This window comes from Macaca fascicularis, chromosome 5 (genome assembly GCF_037993035.2).
Source record: "Macaca fascicularis isolate 582-1 chromosome 5, T2T-MFA8v1.1".
Taxonomy (NCBI): Eukaryota; Metazoa; Chordata; class Mammalia; order Primates; family Cercopithecidae; genus Macaca; species Macaca fascicularis.
Window position 1 is genome coordinate 41,031,058 of NC_088379.1, and position 15,774 is coordinate 41,046,831.

The 15,774-nt window shown below is 37.6% G+C and overlaps 1 protein-coding gene across 50 annotated transcripts in view; it reads left to right on the plus strand.

The window, feature by feature from the left end:
• LIMCH1 (LIM and calponin homology domains 1) overlaps positions 1-15,213 on the plus strand; it is a 343,072-nt gene extending 327,859 nt beyond the window's left edge. For 17 of the 50 annotated variants that reach the window (XM_065544930.2, XM_074039667.1, XM_074039669.1 and 14 more), the window contains 5 exons: positions 833-953; positions 3,002-3,088; positions 4,631-4,739; positions 7,393-7,495; positions 12,326-14,194. In XM_065544930.2, coding sequence (XP_065401002.1) covers positions 833-953; positions 3,002-3,088; positions 4,631-4,739; positions 7,393-7,495; positions 12,326-12,351 — 446 coding nt within the window. In that variant the 3' untranslated portion in view covers positions 12,352-14,194. Of the gene's footprint in view, positions 1-832; positions 954-3,001; positions 3,089-4,630; positions 4,740-7,392; positions 7,496-12,325 lie in introns of all 50 variants that reach the window. The other 33 variants (XM_074039671.1, XM_074039672.1, XM_005554774.4 and 30 more) reach the window with 5 other exon arrangements.
• The last annotated feature ends 561 nt before the right edge of the window (positions 15,214-15,774 follow it).

Genomic DNA, 15,774 nt, shown 5'->3' on the forward strand with positions numbered 1-15,774 from the left:
TGGAGGAGTGGAATCCCCAAAGCTGGGTGAGATGCGGGTGCTGGAATGTTGGGAAGGTCCCGTCAGCTCCCATTGCCACTTCACCCTCATTTCCACCTGTGTCTCCCACACTCCTGGCTCGCCACAACAAAATTTAAATGTATTCCTCACCAAAATGACCAAATTCTACATGCCGAGCGTCTTCAGTATCATTCCTAGATAACTGAAAATTCAAATCCTGAATGATATAAAGAGGAGGAGTGAGCTAAGAGGATGAAAGAGTTACCCTGGTAAATGTATTTATTGCCAAAGCAATAATGGTGGAATTAATGAATTTTGCCTTACACTCTTTAGCCTGTTGTCTACACAGATATTTACCTGGGTTGATTATAATACATAAGCATAGATTTGTGCATGTTCCCAAACGGAGATATCCCTGCAAGCTGAATACCATTCAGGTGCCCTGTGGATTTAAACCACATCGCAGTTGATGTGATCCATGAGTCAGAGAAAGCAATGGGTGTTCACTGTGTTTTAGAAATGATGTTCCAGATTATAATTGCGTCCACCCAGATTTGCTTTCTTTCATGCATAAGAAGTCAGTGTTTTAAAGTACTGTTTTATGACATCAGAAATCAGCGAGGGGAAAGGGCATGGTTCCTAACCTCCTTTGCTTCCAGAACTAAATCGTGATGCAGTGATTTAAGTGGCCTCTCTAACCACCATGTGCCCATGACCTGCATGAAATCGCTATGAAACCTCAACAGGCATTAGCACTTTAAAGAAAGGTGACTTCCTGGGTAGTAAGGTGATTTTACTGTGCACTACATTTATGTTCTTTAATTGGCCTCAGATCCATCCCAGAATCAGCAGGTATCAAATCCAATGCACAGTTCAGAAGACGTGAAGCCAAAAACCCTCCCACTGGATAAAAGCATTAACCATCAGATCGAGTCTCCCAGTGAAAGGCGGAAGTGAGTAACCAGACACGATGGTTGTGGGATTCCCTTTTTGAAAAATTCATTAACTTAGAAGGGGGAAGAATGAAAAATGTGAGATGGCAAGATGACAGCCACATTTTTGTGCTTTCTCTCCATTAAATCTTATTGACAAGATAGTCAACATAACTGGAAGTTTGGGGCAGTCTTTCTGGCAAGTGAATATGTACTCTGAATTTATCGAGTTGTAATAGGCAAAGTTATATTTTTAGCCCACAAATTTAAACATTGGAAAGCAGGTGCAGGCTTGTTGTGTTTGTAATTGATTTGAGTTAAATCACCTCAAAGTCTGTGGACAAAGTTTTGTTCAAGAAAAAATGTTACTCTCTCATTATTATGTTCTCCCTTAAGGTAACTACCTGGGCCGTATTTTAATTTTGTAAGAAAGTATTTTTGACAATAATAGTTTCTATCATGTTTGAACCATTTCATTATAGTAGGCACCCTGTTGAAGAGTTTACATATATTTATCTCCTCTTTATCTATTAACTCACTGAACCCTTCCAATAACTTTATGAGATTGTTCCTGCCATTTTACAGACAACGAAATTGAGGCTCAGGGAAGTTAAATAACATGTCCAGATTATTTAACTGATTAAGTAGTAGAGGAATTCAAAATGAACCCTCAGTTTCACAGTAAGATCACATTTGAGCCAGAGATACCTTATAATCACAATGTTTAAAATGTTATAACATTCATAGTACTGTAACCAGTCATTCTACCTAGAGCCAGACCACCTCCATTCGGATTTTGGCTCGGCCACTTACCAACATTGGACCTTGAGCATATTACTTAATCTTCCTCTGCCTCATTTACAAAATGGGAATGACAATAGTCCCTACCTCACAGGGTTTTGTGCCTGGCTAATAGTAGGTGCGGTGATGAAGATGATGATGATGATGATGATGATGATGATGATGATGATAACTTGTTTTGTAAGAGAAAAATATTTATTTATTGCCTTATATTTTCTTGTTACATTTTCCTTTACCCCAATGCAATATTTGAACCATTTCCTCTGTTTCTTTTATGTCTATCCAGTTTCATTTCTATTTGTCTATGTGACACTCGAATCAATAGAAGTTAAAATTGCCTGGAAGTAATCACTCTTGTTATTGATTATTGCAGTGATGTTTAATCTTTTTTTAAGCATTGGTACTGATACTTTAGGGTGTTACATGAAAATGTGATATTTGAAGAAGACAAGCTTTCGCTGGCAAGGGAGGTTTGGGTGGGAAGCAGGGTCAGGGAGTTCTGCTGAAAGCGGAAGACAGGTGGACTCACACGCTGTTCGCGTCCGTGTTGGTATTTTTCTTTCCCTTGTTCTTTTTTGTGTTCTACCCCTTTCTTTACAAATGATATTCACTTTTAAAAGCAAGAGCCCAGAACTGATGGCTTAATCACAGGCAGGGCTCACGTACAACCGTTCTGCTAGCTTCTAGCTGGGAGCCATTCTGACTTGTTGATGCCTACGATATACCAGTTGTTACATGTTTTGAACATGACCCTTCATCACACATACCCGTAATGAATTTGTTGATAAGGGAAGTCACTGAAAAGAGCTCCTTTAAGGTCTGCCCTTCATCTCTGGGCTCTCCTTGAAGATCTCCCCTGGATCCCTCCTCATCTTTCCCCTTCCACAGAATCCGTCATTTTTATATCTAAGTAGCATGCCAAAGCAGTTTGGCAAGCAACTTAAAAAACAACCTGGCCATTTTAGCTAACGAAGAAATTAACTAAAAATAAAGATTATAAAAATATTCTGTCTTTTCTGTTCAGCAATGCCAGCATGCCAACCTGGTTTTGATTTTATGTAGTTAATGCATGTACAATTCTTGCTAGACATTATTAGTATTTTTGTTCATTTAAAAAATAAAATACTGCCAGGAAACGCTGTGGTCTTTGTTTTGGTTGTCAAGAAAGTTTCATTTTATTTTATTTTCCTAATCTAAAATGTCTTTTTTAAATGGAGTTTGGCTTCTCTTTACTTGTCGTAATTTCTGACTCCTTTACCACATTACAGGAAAAGTCCCCGAGAGCACTTCCAGGCTGGGCCTTTCTCTCCCTGTTCTCCCACCCCTCCCGGTCAGTCACCAAACAGGTACAAGAGGTCAGCAGGCCTTTCTGAGGCTGCTTTGTTGTGACTAGAGCTTGCCAAGCATCATTTCAACTGAATTAGTGCTTGCCAAATGATTTTGAGGGATGCGTCCATCCACATCTCTTCCTACACACACACACAGGCAAGAGGAAAGAGAACATTGTTCATCTGCCTGCAGATTTATCAGCTGCAACAGAAAAAGTCAGGCCTGTGACATTGGTGCCGCTATGGCCACAGGGCTTTAATTACATTGTGTGGAACCTCCAATTTAATAATAAAATCCACCAGACAATTGCTGGGCTCCAAAGCTGGCGCCTTTCCCTCCAAGAGGCCTCAGCCCTTCTAGGCAGGATCCGCTCGTGGCTCTTACAGAGAACCAGGCGGAGGCTGACAAACGAAACTTCATCCTTCTAACCTACTCCAGCTCTCTACTGATGGCTTCTGGACATTAATGGGGCCCCATGATATTTTAAAAAGCTGCCTGAATTCCCGTTCCCTGGAGAGACAAATTACTGAGTACTCAGAGATTTTCTTTGATGTAGAAATTTCATTTAACTATTAGATAAAAGGGAAATACTAATAAATAGCATTTGGTTAGGGGAACTCTTCCTCTTTTCTACTGTCTTCCTTTCTGTTTCTCCTGTCCCTCTGTATCCTGCTGGTTTTCAAATGATATTGCATATTTTTAAATTCCTTGTGTAATTCCAAGAGTGTCTCAGACATCTGGCATCATTGCAATACGATCTCAGTTGTACAAAAGCTGCCTTTCAGAGGATAGCTGTCTAGTTTCAGATGGGTTGCTGATGATGTCCTCTGACCTGGTTTTGCTCTGCTGGTTTGGTTCCAGTCCATTGCTGGGCACTGTACTGGATGCTGCAGGGGTACAGAGAGGAGGTAGATTCAGTCCTGCCCTCAAGAGGCTTACAGTTTAGAGAGAAGGCAAGTGCCTTCATTCACAGAGTGTTTGCGCTGGAAGAAGTCATAGAGATAATCTGGTCCAATCCTTTCCTATTAAAAGGTTGGTGACAGAGCAGACATTAAATCTCACCTCTCTGGGCCCTCTGCCTAGTCTGCTGTATCACAGGTGATTATTTTCAAACAAAAATGTTGTTTTCTTAGTAAATAAAAAGAAATGCTGTAGTGGACCAGTGAATCACTTACAGGAAATTTAAAAGCAACATTGAAACCTCAGCAAAGTGAAACTCAGTTATCTTTTAGGACTTATAAAAAAGTATGATAAATATATTGAATCATTCTGAGGCATTTGAATAGACTACAGCACAAACTTCTTGAAACAAATAGCCTAATAACTTAAACACACGCACCAGATTCAGTACCACAGTGGAGACCTAGTATATTTAGTCTGGCAGTTGTTTGCCATTTATATCTAATGTTGAATCTCCAATTCATCATCAGTTCTGTCATTCTCATTTTATTCATGATATAGGCATCTTAAAAATCCATGTTTTCATTTTTGCATGAGGTTACATGTCTGTGTGTTTGACCAGGTATTCTAAACTGAAGTTTTATTGTGACGTATATTTTTAAACCTAGGTCTATAAGTGGAAAGAAGCTGTGCTCTTCCTGTGGGCTTCCTTTGGGTAAAGGAGCTGCGATGATCATCGAGACCCTCAATCTCTATTTTCACATCCAGTGTTTCAGGGTACGTACTTACTGCTTTTCTCTCCAGACACAATTTCGTGATGTCTTTTGGCATCGTTCTGTGCTGAGAAATGCCTGTTAGAAATTCTGGAGGGCTTTGTCTGTGAGGTCTCCCTGTCTGGGTTGTATAGACGTGTGGTTGGATTCCATCCTTCAGAAGGAAGGTCTCCTATCACAAATCCCTCTGGGATGTCAGATTAGAAGAAGCAGAAAGGTTTGTGCAGTTTGTCCTTACAAAACAGTTTTTGTTGCTAAAGAACATATACTTCAGCGAGAGGCTGAGAATGGGACGCTGGGGAGGATGATGCTCTTCCAAATCTTTTAGGGCCATGTGGATTTATTTGGAATGTAATGTCTATGCTGTTTCTTAAACTCTTATGACTTAATGTGAAACGGTTTTAGTCTTTGACCTAGTGGAAAATTGTCTGTCAATTCAGTGGCTAGTTAGAAAATTGTAGGTCTCAGAATGAATGTGTCTGTAATCTTAGATTAAATATCACTCCTTCAAAAAAGCTGCCCTGCCCACCCAGATTAAGTTGCCTTTGTTACAGGTCCTTATAGAACCTTTCTTGGTCCTTATTACTGATTATCGAATTATTTAAATATTATCTCCTCTAATAAACTGAAACTCCGTAAGGGCAGGGACCATATCTGTCTTGCTTACCACTCTTTCCTCTCTACCTAGCAGAGTAGGTGTCAATAAATATTTTTAGGTGAATGAATTAGTAAATAAACGGAAAATGAGGCCTAGATTCTAGTCCCAGACCTCTTGGTAATAAGTAGGTGAGTTAACCAGTTATACCTGATTTATTATGAAATTTATAAGCTGGACTGTATCAGCATATCCTGTCTTTATTTTCCACTCATGGACACATTTCAAAATAATATGTAATTTTTGAAGGTAAACCCTCTGTCTCTGAGGAGGAGTCATTTCTTGGTCTGCATAATGCTGACATACTTTCTTTTCCCTTCTTGAATTTTCTCTTATTTCTTGTTGGTAGTTTCCTTGGCTATGAGGTAAAGTTGCCTGGGTTTAAAATAACTCCCACTTTGCCGATAAGCTAAGAGAAAGTCAGTGAAGTTGTCCCCAAATTATTAATTTAATAATACCAGTCATCACTTGAAAGCAAGATTTATCATAGGCAAAACACAACATAGATACTTATTTTAGATTTCATTTATCAAAAGTATTAGAATGAGACCACAGTTTCCTAAGTTTTATTTTATTTCTATAGAGAACCATTCCACAAAGGACAAGCAAAAATATTCTCATTGTAAAGATTAAGCTAGATAATGTATGTCCTAAATTGTCTAGGGATGTTTTGAGGCTCAAGGAATATGCTTTTTAAGATTTGTAGTTATGCCAAGAAATATGTTTCAACACTGCATTCTATTCTCAGAAACTTTATCAGGGCTAGAAATGAGCAAGGTGGTAAGGGCTCTTTGCAGATTCTCAAGGGTCAAGAAACTTGCCTTCTTAACTCTCAAGGCCTTTATTCGCTCTAATCATTCACTTCCTGGAGCTGGCCTGACACTTTAAGGTACATCCCCTCTTGGATGTATTCCCCACTCTTGCAACGTAGAGGCAGCTTATAACATAATTTGGATGAAGCCTCACTCTGTCCCAGCTCACCTTAGAGCATGAATTAGGGGCTAGATCCTGGTCCTCCTGCAAGAGGTTGGCACCCAGACCAACTTCCACTGCCCTTTGTACCCTTCTGGTACAAACTCCAAGTATATCCTACAGTCTCCTTCTGTACTCAGCCTGTGTTGGTGGAAATTCTCAGTGGGTTTGTTGCTCTGAATATCATTGCCTTTAATGTGGAAATATAAAATGGAACAGTTGGCTGGGCACGGTGGCTCACGCCTGTAATCCCAACACTTTGGGAGGCCGAGGCAGGCAGATCACCTGAGGTCAGAAGTTTGAGGCCAGCCTGGCCAACATGGTGAAACCCCGTCTCTACTAAAAATACAGAAAAATTAACCAGGCGTGGTGGCACACACCTGTAATCCCATCTACATAGGAGGCTGAGGCAGAAGAATTGCTTGAGCCCAGGAGGTGGAGGTTGCGGTGAGCTGAGATCATGCCACTGCACTCCAGCCTGGCCGACAGAGCGAGACACTGTCTTAAAAAATAAATAAATAAATAAAATTTAAAAATGGAACAGCTACTTCCTAGAAATTTTGATCTGGTAGAACTTAGCAACAATGCTGGCAAGCCTTTAAAGATTATTGATGGACACGTTTCAATTGATAACTCGTGGACCATGTGTTTATTTAAAGCCACTAGGGTTTAATGCATTTGAAATGGTTCTTCCATTTTGATTGAGAAATGGTGTATGATAGAGGTTAAGAGGCTAGGCTTTAGAGTCAACCTACTACCACTTATCAGCTTCACAACCTTGGGACAAGTCAACGAACGTCTCTGAACCAGTGTCCTTCTCTGTAAAATGCAAGGAATTAAGGTAAAATGCTAACCGTATATTTGCTTTTGCTGTAAGTTGACACTGGTGCAGCATCTTACACATAATGATGCTCCACAAATGTGGTGATTGTAGTAGGGATTGTTGTGCTATTCACATAAACAGTAACTAAACATTATAAAGAAACAATTCCTTATGCATCTTATGATGTCTGTTCTTTTTACCCTATAGTGTGGAATTTGTAAAGGCCAGCTTGGAGATGCAGTGAGTGGGACTGATGTTAGGATTCGAAATGGTCTTCTGAACTGTAATGATTGCTACATGCGATCCAGAAGTAAGTACTGGGGAGAATGCCTCATGATGACCGAGTGTAATCATATGTCTTCCTTAGGACCCAATTTGGGAATTCAAATATTTTTCCCCAGCCACTGGCACTCTACTCTGAGAGAAAGGTTTTTTAACATCTAGGTTAAAAAAAAAAAAAAAAAAAAAGATAGTGAAATAACCATTTATTTACCACTCGTTTCTTCCTGGTAGTTTACTGCTGCAATGTGGACCGATTCTTTTTATCCTGAAGTGCATCAGCACACTAGCAGGTCAAAACATTGCCTGAGCTCACTACAGAGATTTTGGTGCGATAGAAAGGAGATGTAAGGTCTGTCAAACGCTGCTCACTTGTTCAGGCATGTCTTTAGACAACTGGCACCGTTTGGGGATGGTTAAATATGGAGAGTGGCTCTCCACCGTTTATCAGATCGAGCACCAACTCATCAATGTGTGCACGCCCTACATTCAGGAGTTTCATTATGTCATATGTGTTCCCAACTGAATGGAAAGTTCCTTGAGAGGCAACAATGATGGGTGGTTCTACTTCTCTGTGGATTCTTCCCCACCTCCTATCTCTACAATGCCTTAGTAACAATATGCGCTTAACAAATTATTTGCTGCCTTAGTAAGTGAGAAGCCTGCTTTCCCATCTTGCATCCGGGCCTCCTACTGTGGAAGGTTCATGTTAGTTTGCAGGGCAGCAGGGGGTGCTGTTGCCTAGCCACTGTTTAGAAAATCTGAAAATGGCCAGTGGCTTGCCTCGGAATGTTTCCTCATTCTCCATCATGAGTACAGTCCTTCTGGTGGGTCACCTAGACAGCAGAAGACCTTTTAGTGCAGATTCATCAGTCAGAAACTCTTTTTAAAAATTGGAGTGAAGATAGGGAGTGTGAAACTCAAGAATGACTATTTCTCAAAGTGAAGTCACGTTTTTACTGCCTTTTTACATGGATCTTAAATCTCTGCAAGACTGAAAACTTTAAGAATAAAAATTGAAAGTAATTTGTTTTATAGCTATAGATTTAGTAAATTCAGTTAAATGTATGCCTATTAATAAAATGATGGGAATTAAAAATTTAATCAAACTCAAGTAGTTTAGATCTATAATAAATACTTGACTTGAGATCAAAACAGTTCCAACTTAGAGCCGCTACTATCAAACTGGACTATTTATATCATGCATGATATTAATTTTTATGCCATGTATTATATATATTAAAATACATAAATAGTATACCATATATCATAAATATATACACACAAATGAACACATATAATACATGTATAATAGGTAATAATTATACATATATTATTTAAACTGGACTTTTGCTTTTATATGCTAACAAGGAAAACTAAACTATTTTCTCCCAGATTTCAATGTAATTTTTCCTATTGTCTTCTATAGATTGTTCTTTTTCTCTACCTCAGTGAACCTCAGTGAACCAGCTGAATATAATTTATGGAACCAGAAGAGGGCACTGTTAGGTTGAAGGACTGCTCAGAAAGATTTGAAAAGTGCTGTAGATCTGAGTTTGTTTCATAATTTCAAGTGCTTGAAGGATGCCAACAGAACAAACGTGAACCCCCCTCTGGGTGACAGTGACCTCTTTTCATCTAGATATTTTTAAATTGAGAGGTTGGGTGATTCATTGTCACTTCTTTTGGAAATTAGCTTTTTAATTCAAGACCAGGAATTTTTCTCTTAAGTATGCAAATATAAAGGGCATTAACTGCTTTCAATTTCAAAACCATGGAGTTCCTGTAATGAGCTGAAAAATAAGAAAGTGATTTGGAGGTAGGCCACAAAAATGATTTTTTCTTTATTTTATATTTGAAATGTAGTGTTTTACCAGGATTTACCAGAGAAAACAAGGCCCATTGTTTTCTCTGCCTAGATACTTCTATAGACATTCAATGAATAAATAAAAGTTATAGATGATATAAGGTTAGAAAAATTGAATTGTTCAGAAAGACACCAAATTAAAAGTTCAACTCTCCATTGTAATCACTTTCCAATCATTTCTTGGGGTGGGGCAGAATATATGTTTGTACATGTGTATGCACACACTTGCACACATGTACACACAGAGCTACATTAAGTATGATGTATCTACCTGGATTTGTGTTGGTTTTTATTTCACAAAGGTGATGATCATATAGTCATGGTGTTCTGTACTTTGTTTTTGTTGCTGTCATTTTGAACTTAATGATCCATCTTGGCAATTTTTCCAGATAACATGCTGTATCTCCTTTTTCTTTTTAATGACTTTTAAATAGCTGCATGCAATCCCATTGTGTGGACTTATAGTTTAAAACTAATTCTCTATGAATGGACACTTTGGTGGTTTCCCATTTTTTAATATTATTTTTAAGTGAACATCCTTGTGCATATATCTTGATGAATATTTCAAAGCATCTCCATGGGATAGATTCTGAGCAGTAGCACAGCTGGCTTAAAAGGCATGTGCTTTTTAAATTTTCAGACATCTTGCCTAATTATCATTCAGAAAAGTGCACTCTCCCTGCAAAATGTATGAGAGACCCCCCTTTTTTTCCTCTAAGACTGTATCAGCTCTGGATATCATCAAACATTAAAAATTTCCACTCTGCTTGGTGGGGGAAGAACACTGTATTGCTTTGATCTGTATTTCCGTAATTATGAGTTTGAACATCTTTTCGTATGTTTATTTACTATTTACATTTCCTTTTCTGTAAAGTGCTTCCCTATCCTTTACCGGTTCTTCTATTTGGCACCTGATTTGTATGAGTTCTTTGCAAATTAAAGAAATTTGCCCTTTGTTATATTTGCCGCATATTGCGGTTAGTAGTTTTCCCACTCTGTGAATTATTTTCATACAAAAGATTTTCATTTTATGTAATTAAATATATATATATTTAATACATATAAAATAAATATATGTTTCTTTTTTGGATTATAGGTTTCTTAGGATAACTCTCATTATTTAAAGTGTATAAATAAATTTAGCTGAGATTTCTTCTAGAATATTTTTTTTCTTCTTCACATGTAAATATGTCATAATCAGGATTGTATTTGGGGGTAAAAAATGAGGTTGATATCTGGCCTGATTTTTTTTCCAATTAGCCAATTGTATGAATATCACTGAATGAATAATCCCTCTTTTTCTCACTAATTTGAAATGCCAGCTTTCTCATAAACTAAGTTCCCATATATATTTAGGTCTATTTCTGGATATTTTATTATGTTTTATTAACCTATTTATTCTCCATTACTGAATGTTTTTAATTATTGTAGCTTCATAATATGTTTTAATATTGGGTAACAATGGTCACTTTCTTTCCAATTATTTTTTCCAAAATTTTCCTAACTGTTCTCCCATGTTCATTTTTCCAGATAACATTAGTATCTTTAGGCTAATTTCAATTAAGTTAACACATGACAGAGAGAATGACCAGCACATCTGAGAATACTGTTTATTTCTCTGCTGATGTCCTAATAAATAAATATACCTTAGGAATGAATAGGTAGAGGGGATTATAATTCAGTTGAGAAGTATAAATATGCTTGAATTGGTCAAATATATCCAAGATGCAATAAAAGAGTCAGAATGGGAAAAAAAATGGCTAAAAACCATTTTTCTTTCCTTTTTAAAATTTGATTTAAATTGAGAAGAGTGGAGATGGATAGATGTGAGGGGTGGTTTACATCATAGGCATTCTGAGTGAAACAAAATAATTTCATTTTGTGGAATAATAAAACCTGAATATATAATCCTATTTCTCCAAGTAACTAGTCACATTTAAATGAAATTTTTCTCTTGAAGGGAAAAATAGCATGCCAGCATATTAAAATGCAATTCCTAAAAGCAATGTAAACAGTTTTTAAGTTCATATGTAAATGGGAATGGAAGTGCAAAACAAATGACCTGTCATGCATCCAGCCGTCACATGTTTAACTTGTGCCATTTGTGCTTGGGTGTTGGGTGACTGTGTCTTTGTACATGGTGTTCTGTTCCATCATTCACTCTCGCAAAAGCATTTAATGCAAACTCCCTGGGGTCTTTTCAGATGTTGCAATTGCCTCCTCACAACAGTAGTGCCTAAAAAGGAGAAATCCTGTGAAGGTTTCAGCAGAAAATACGGAACCCAAACGATCCTTTCTAGATAGGATTGCCAGATAAAATATAAGATACCTAGTGGAATTTTTTTTATCCAAGTTAAAGTTGGATTTCACATAAACAATACATTTTTTTAAGTATATGTATGTCCCAAATATTGCATGCTCTGGATTTAGCATAAGTATGTCCCAAATATCAGATAGGATATGCTTATACTGAAAAGTTCTGTGTTGCTTATCTGAAATTATATTGTACTGGGTGTTGTGTATTTATACTTGCTGAATCTAGCAATCTTATTTCTAGATCATATGTCAAATTCCTCGTATTACAATGTACTTATTCTTAGAGAAATCAAAACCTAAGGAAACTGAGAAAAAAGAGATTATTTTCTTGCTTATTTGCCCCAGATGACAAGGTAGAAAACTTGATGGAGATGCTTTGGTTTAGGGGCAATCCAGAGCATTTGATCAAACTTCACGGTGCATGTGAATCACCTGTGCACGGCATTAAATGGGTCTGGCATGCGGCTCAAGAGCCTGGATTTCAAACAGACTCCAGGTGATGCCAATACTACTTGTCCTGGGGCCACACTTCAAGTAGCAGGATGGGAGAAGTTTCCAGTCCCCAGCAAGAGGAGACTGTGGTAAAGGCAGTTGCTCATTAGGGAGGTTTTAAAATGTCTGAAGCGAGAAATGTTGCCTGACCACCCTTGTTTGTGTTGTTGTTTGTTTTAATCACAGGTGCTGGGCAGCCTACAACATTGTGACATGGTTTTCAAGCTTCCGGATCACTCACCATTTCTTTATTGAGGGTGTCCCCTGGCAACTGCTTAATGAAATCCCAAGTTCAGGGGCTTCTCAGCATTTACCTAATTTCTGAAAGGCTCTTCTGAAAGGTGGTATCTGTTCTTTTGTAGCACAGTGTTTGTGTTTTTCCTGTTTATTGTTTTGGGGTTTTTTTTTTTTTTTTTTTTTTGCATTTGCACAATATACACAAAAGAATATGGGGTTGTAATGATCCTGAATAGCTCAAAAAAGGTTTTAGCATGGTCAAACAGGCTTATGGTTTAAACTGTATTATTCTCTTCTTTGGGAATTAGCTAAATGATGCAATAAACCTGTTTTGTTTTAGAATTTCTAGGAATTAAACACTTTATGTTTACAAATTGAGTTGCAGAAAGTGCAAGACATGCCAATTTGAGACACACAGTCTTCTAAGACTGGAGGATAAATTTAATGCATTTCAGAAACTAAACATCACAGCAAGCTCTATCTCTGAGCTATAATTTGTTTTTAATACAAAGACACTAGTTTGATAATATATACTGTAATCCTGAAACATTTGTGTTACTTACCTTTGGAGGTAGAAATTATACCAATAAATTATTGCACCGTTAGTATTAGATTTTGTGTACCTTGGAAGTTATGTCATTAATATAGGCTGGTTCATCAAATAAAGCAAAACCTTGCAATATCAGCTAGATTTACACTCTGGGACATTGCCCGAAGGTAGGAAGAAAGCAGAGGGAAATATTTCAGTCATCATTTCCAAAGTCATTATCAAAATCTGTGAGGAAGTTTAATCTTCCAAAGAGTCAATGTCAGACATCAGGCCTCTGTTGCCTGCTTCTCTCGAGACACTAGATTAGGAGTCTTCAATAAGAGACTTAACATGAGGCATATGGAAGATGAGGCACCGAGATAAGTTCATCATTAGGTGTGAGCACTGCTCACCCTTGCTGGCAAGTTCTCCTTAAGGGCCTAAAGCACAGGTGTCCAAAGAAAAGCATTAAGTCCATCTTAATGGAATCCACGTAGTGTATGATGTGGTCAGCCCCTGGTCTGTGATCAGCAAGAACCTACAGCACAGATTATGCCCTGCCCACTTCAATGAATACCGACTCTCCTCCACTCTCCATCGCTTTTTTTTTACTATCAAGAACTCCGGACCTTGCCTGTGGAGAAGTTTAGAGAGGAACTCTTGTGGAGAGCTGGTTTATTTTCTGCCCTGTGCGATGAGTTTCAGCTGGCCAAGAAAGGAGTCAAGTTATTAAAAAGCATCACAATGTAGATCTCCAGGCTGGGTTTTTTGTTTTTTGTTTTTAAGACTGGGGAAAGGGGGACTATTTATTCTGCCTTAAATCAATGGCAAATAAGTCAAGATGACATTTTGTGAATGTAGACTGTGGATACACTCCTAGTAGATTGATGTAGTCATAAAAGGGGGTCAAGTAGATGTTTTTCTGTTATGTAAGCAATAATTTTTCCGTGTCTTATTGAGTATGGCTAGCGATTATTTATTACATGCTAGATGGGTTCCTTGCATGTGGGTTCCATATAGGTGCAGAAATTTCCTCAGCCACTGGAGGGATTTCGACCATATTTGTCATTTGGATGAGCTGTTATTAGATTGAAATCTACACATCATTTCATTAAAAATTGTGCCTTAGAAAATGCAAAGCTGTTGCACATAGTGACAAATTATGGATGCAGTACATTGAAGAAAAATGAAGTCACTTCCAAGTTTCCAGGACTTCTCATGGAGGTGTTTGCTGTTTTACAGGAAAAAATAAAAATAAAAAAAGAGAAAAAAGGAAAAAAAAAGAAAAATTGTTTTGAAAATGTACAGATCAAGTCCAATATTTTGATTATTCACTGCATGTTTTATTAAATATTTTGATAATGTGGATGTTTACACTTTGCATGATATTAGAGTACCACCAGTAATGCACAAACATGTACAATATGGTCATTCATAATGGATTTTTATAGAATACTTTTTACATGTGCAACTCCATCCGTTATGTAAGGATTACATGAATATTGCACATTCTCTTCTAGTTTCACAAACCCATTTATACATATTTCTTAGTGAGGCTCATTGTACATGTATTGAAGCTAGAATCGAGTCAAGAAAAATAAAGCCCCATTCTCCAACTGCAAAATGTGCTTTCCCATAATGAACACTAGTCACCAGCACAGAATCATCTCCAACATTTACTAAATTCTAATTGCCAACTGTTTCTATTTCTATTTGATTTAGATTTCATTTGGAGTCTGTTACATGGCAGCTTAGGCAGACTAGATCTTGTTTTTTCCAATGCATCGTAATGAGCATGATCTATTTCTTTTCAAATAATCTTTGAGATCCCAGGAAAAAAAAATGCTCTGCTCCATTGAGCTATAATGTAAATGTGTTTGTTTAAAAAACAGATGAGGCAAGTGAGTGATTTATTGTTCCTGAAGAAGTATGTCTGATTTTTTTTCTCATACTCCAAAAGCTAGTCCCTACTCTTTAATAAAAATCGTGGGTAACTTTTTGTTTTTCACTAGCGAACTTCCATGATATTTCCTTTCTATGTAGTGTGATTAATGCAATACATATTATAGTTATCTATACACAGTGTAAGATTTAACAAACTGAAATGATCCACCTCATATGTGAGTCCGTCCAAAAGATGTTACTGCTCTGGGTGGGCCATTGTTCTATATCGGTTATACTAACTTTCATTTAAAATATTTATTCTAAAATGCCTCTGAGAAACAGTAAAAAATAAAAACAACAAGTTGTCTAAAATGCAACAGCTTTTATAGTAAATGTACATTTATAAATAAAATACTCAAATCAACTCTGTATTCCATTAATTATTTTTGGAGGGGTGGCAGTTAGTTTTCTTACATGGGAAAGAGAGACTCAAGCTTTCTCTTGTAGCATTTGGTCCAGGGTTACATAGACAGATGATGGCAATGCTGCATGTTTGCATATACCTATTGATGCATAGTTGAGGTCAGCTATTGAAGGCAAACCAAACTCACTGGCTGGTTTAGGGGTCACTGAGGAATTGCCTTCTATGGAAGGGTTTAAGCTCCTGGAGATGAGACACACAATAACCAGCAGAGACCATGCAAATGCCAGTGAATTTGTCTGAAACAACCAAATAATGGTCAGCTTGCAGCACTGGCTAGAAAAAAACAAGGCAAACTTCTTTTTTTCTTTTTTTTTTTTTTTTTTTTTGAGACAGGGTCTCACTCTGTTGCCCAGAATGGAGTACAGTGGCGCAATCTCAGCTCACTGCAGCCTCGACCTCCCAGGCTCAGGTGATTCTCCCACTTCAGCTTCCCAAGTAGCTGGGATTACAGGCATGTGCCACCACACCCAGCTAGTTTTTTGTATTTTCAGTAGAGACAGG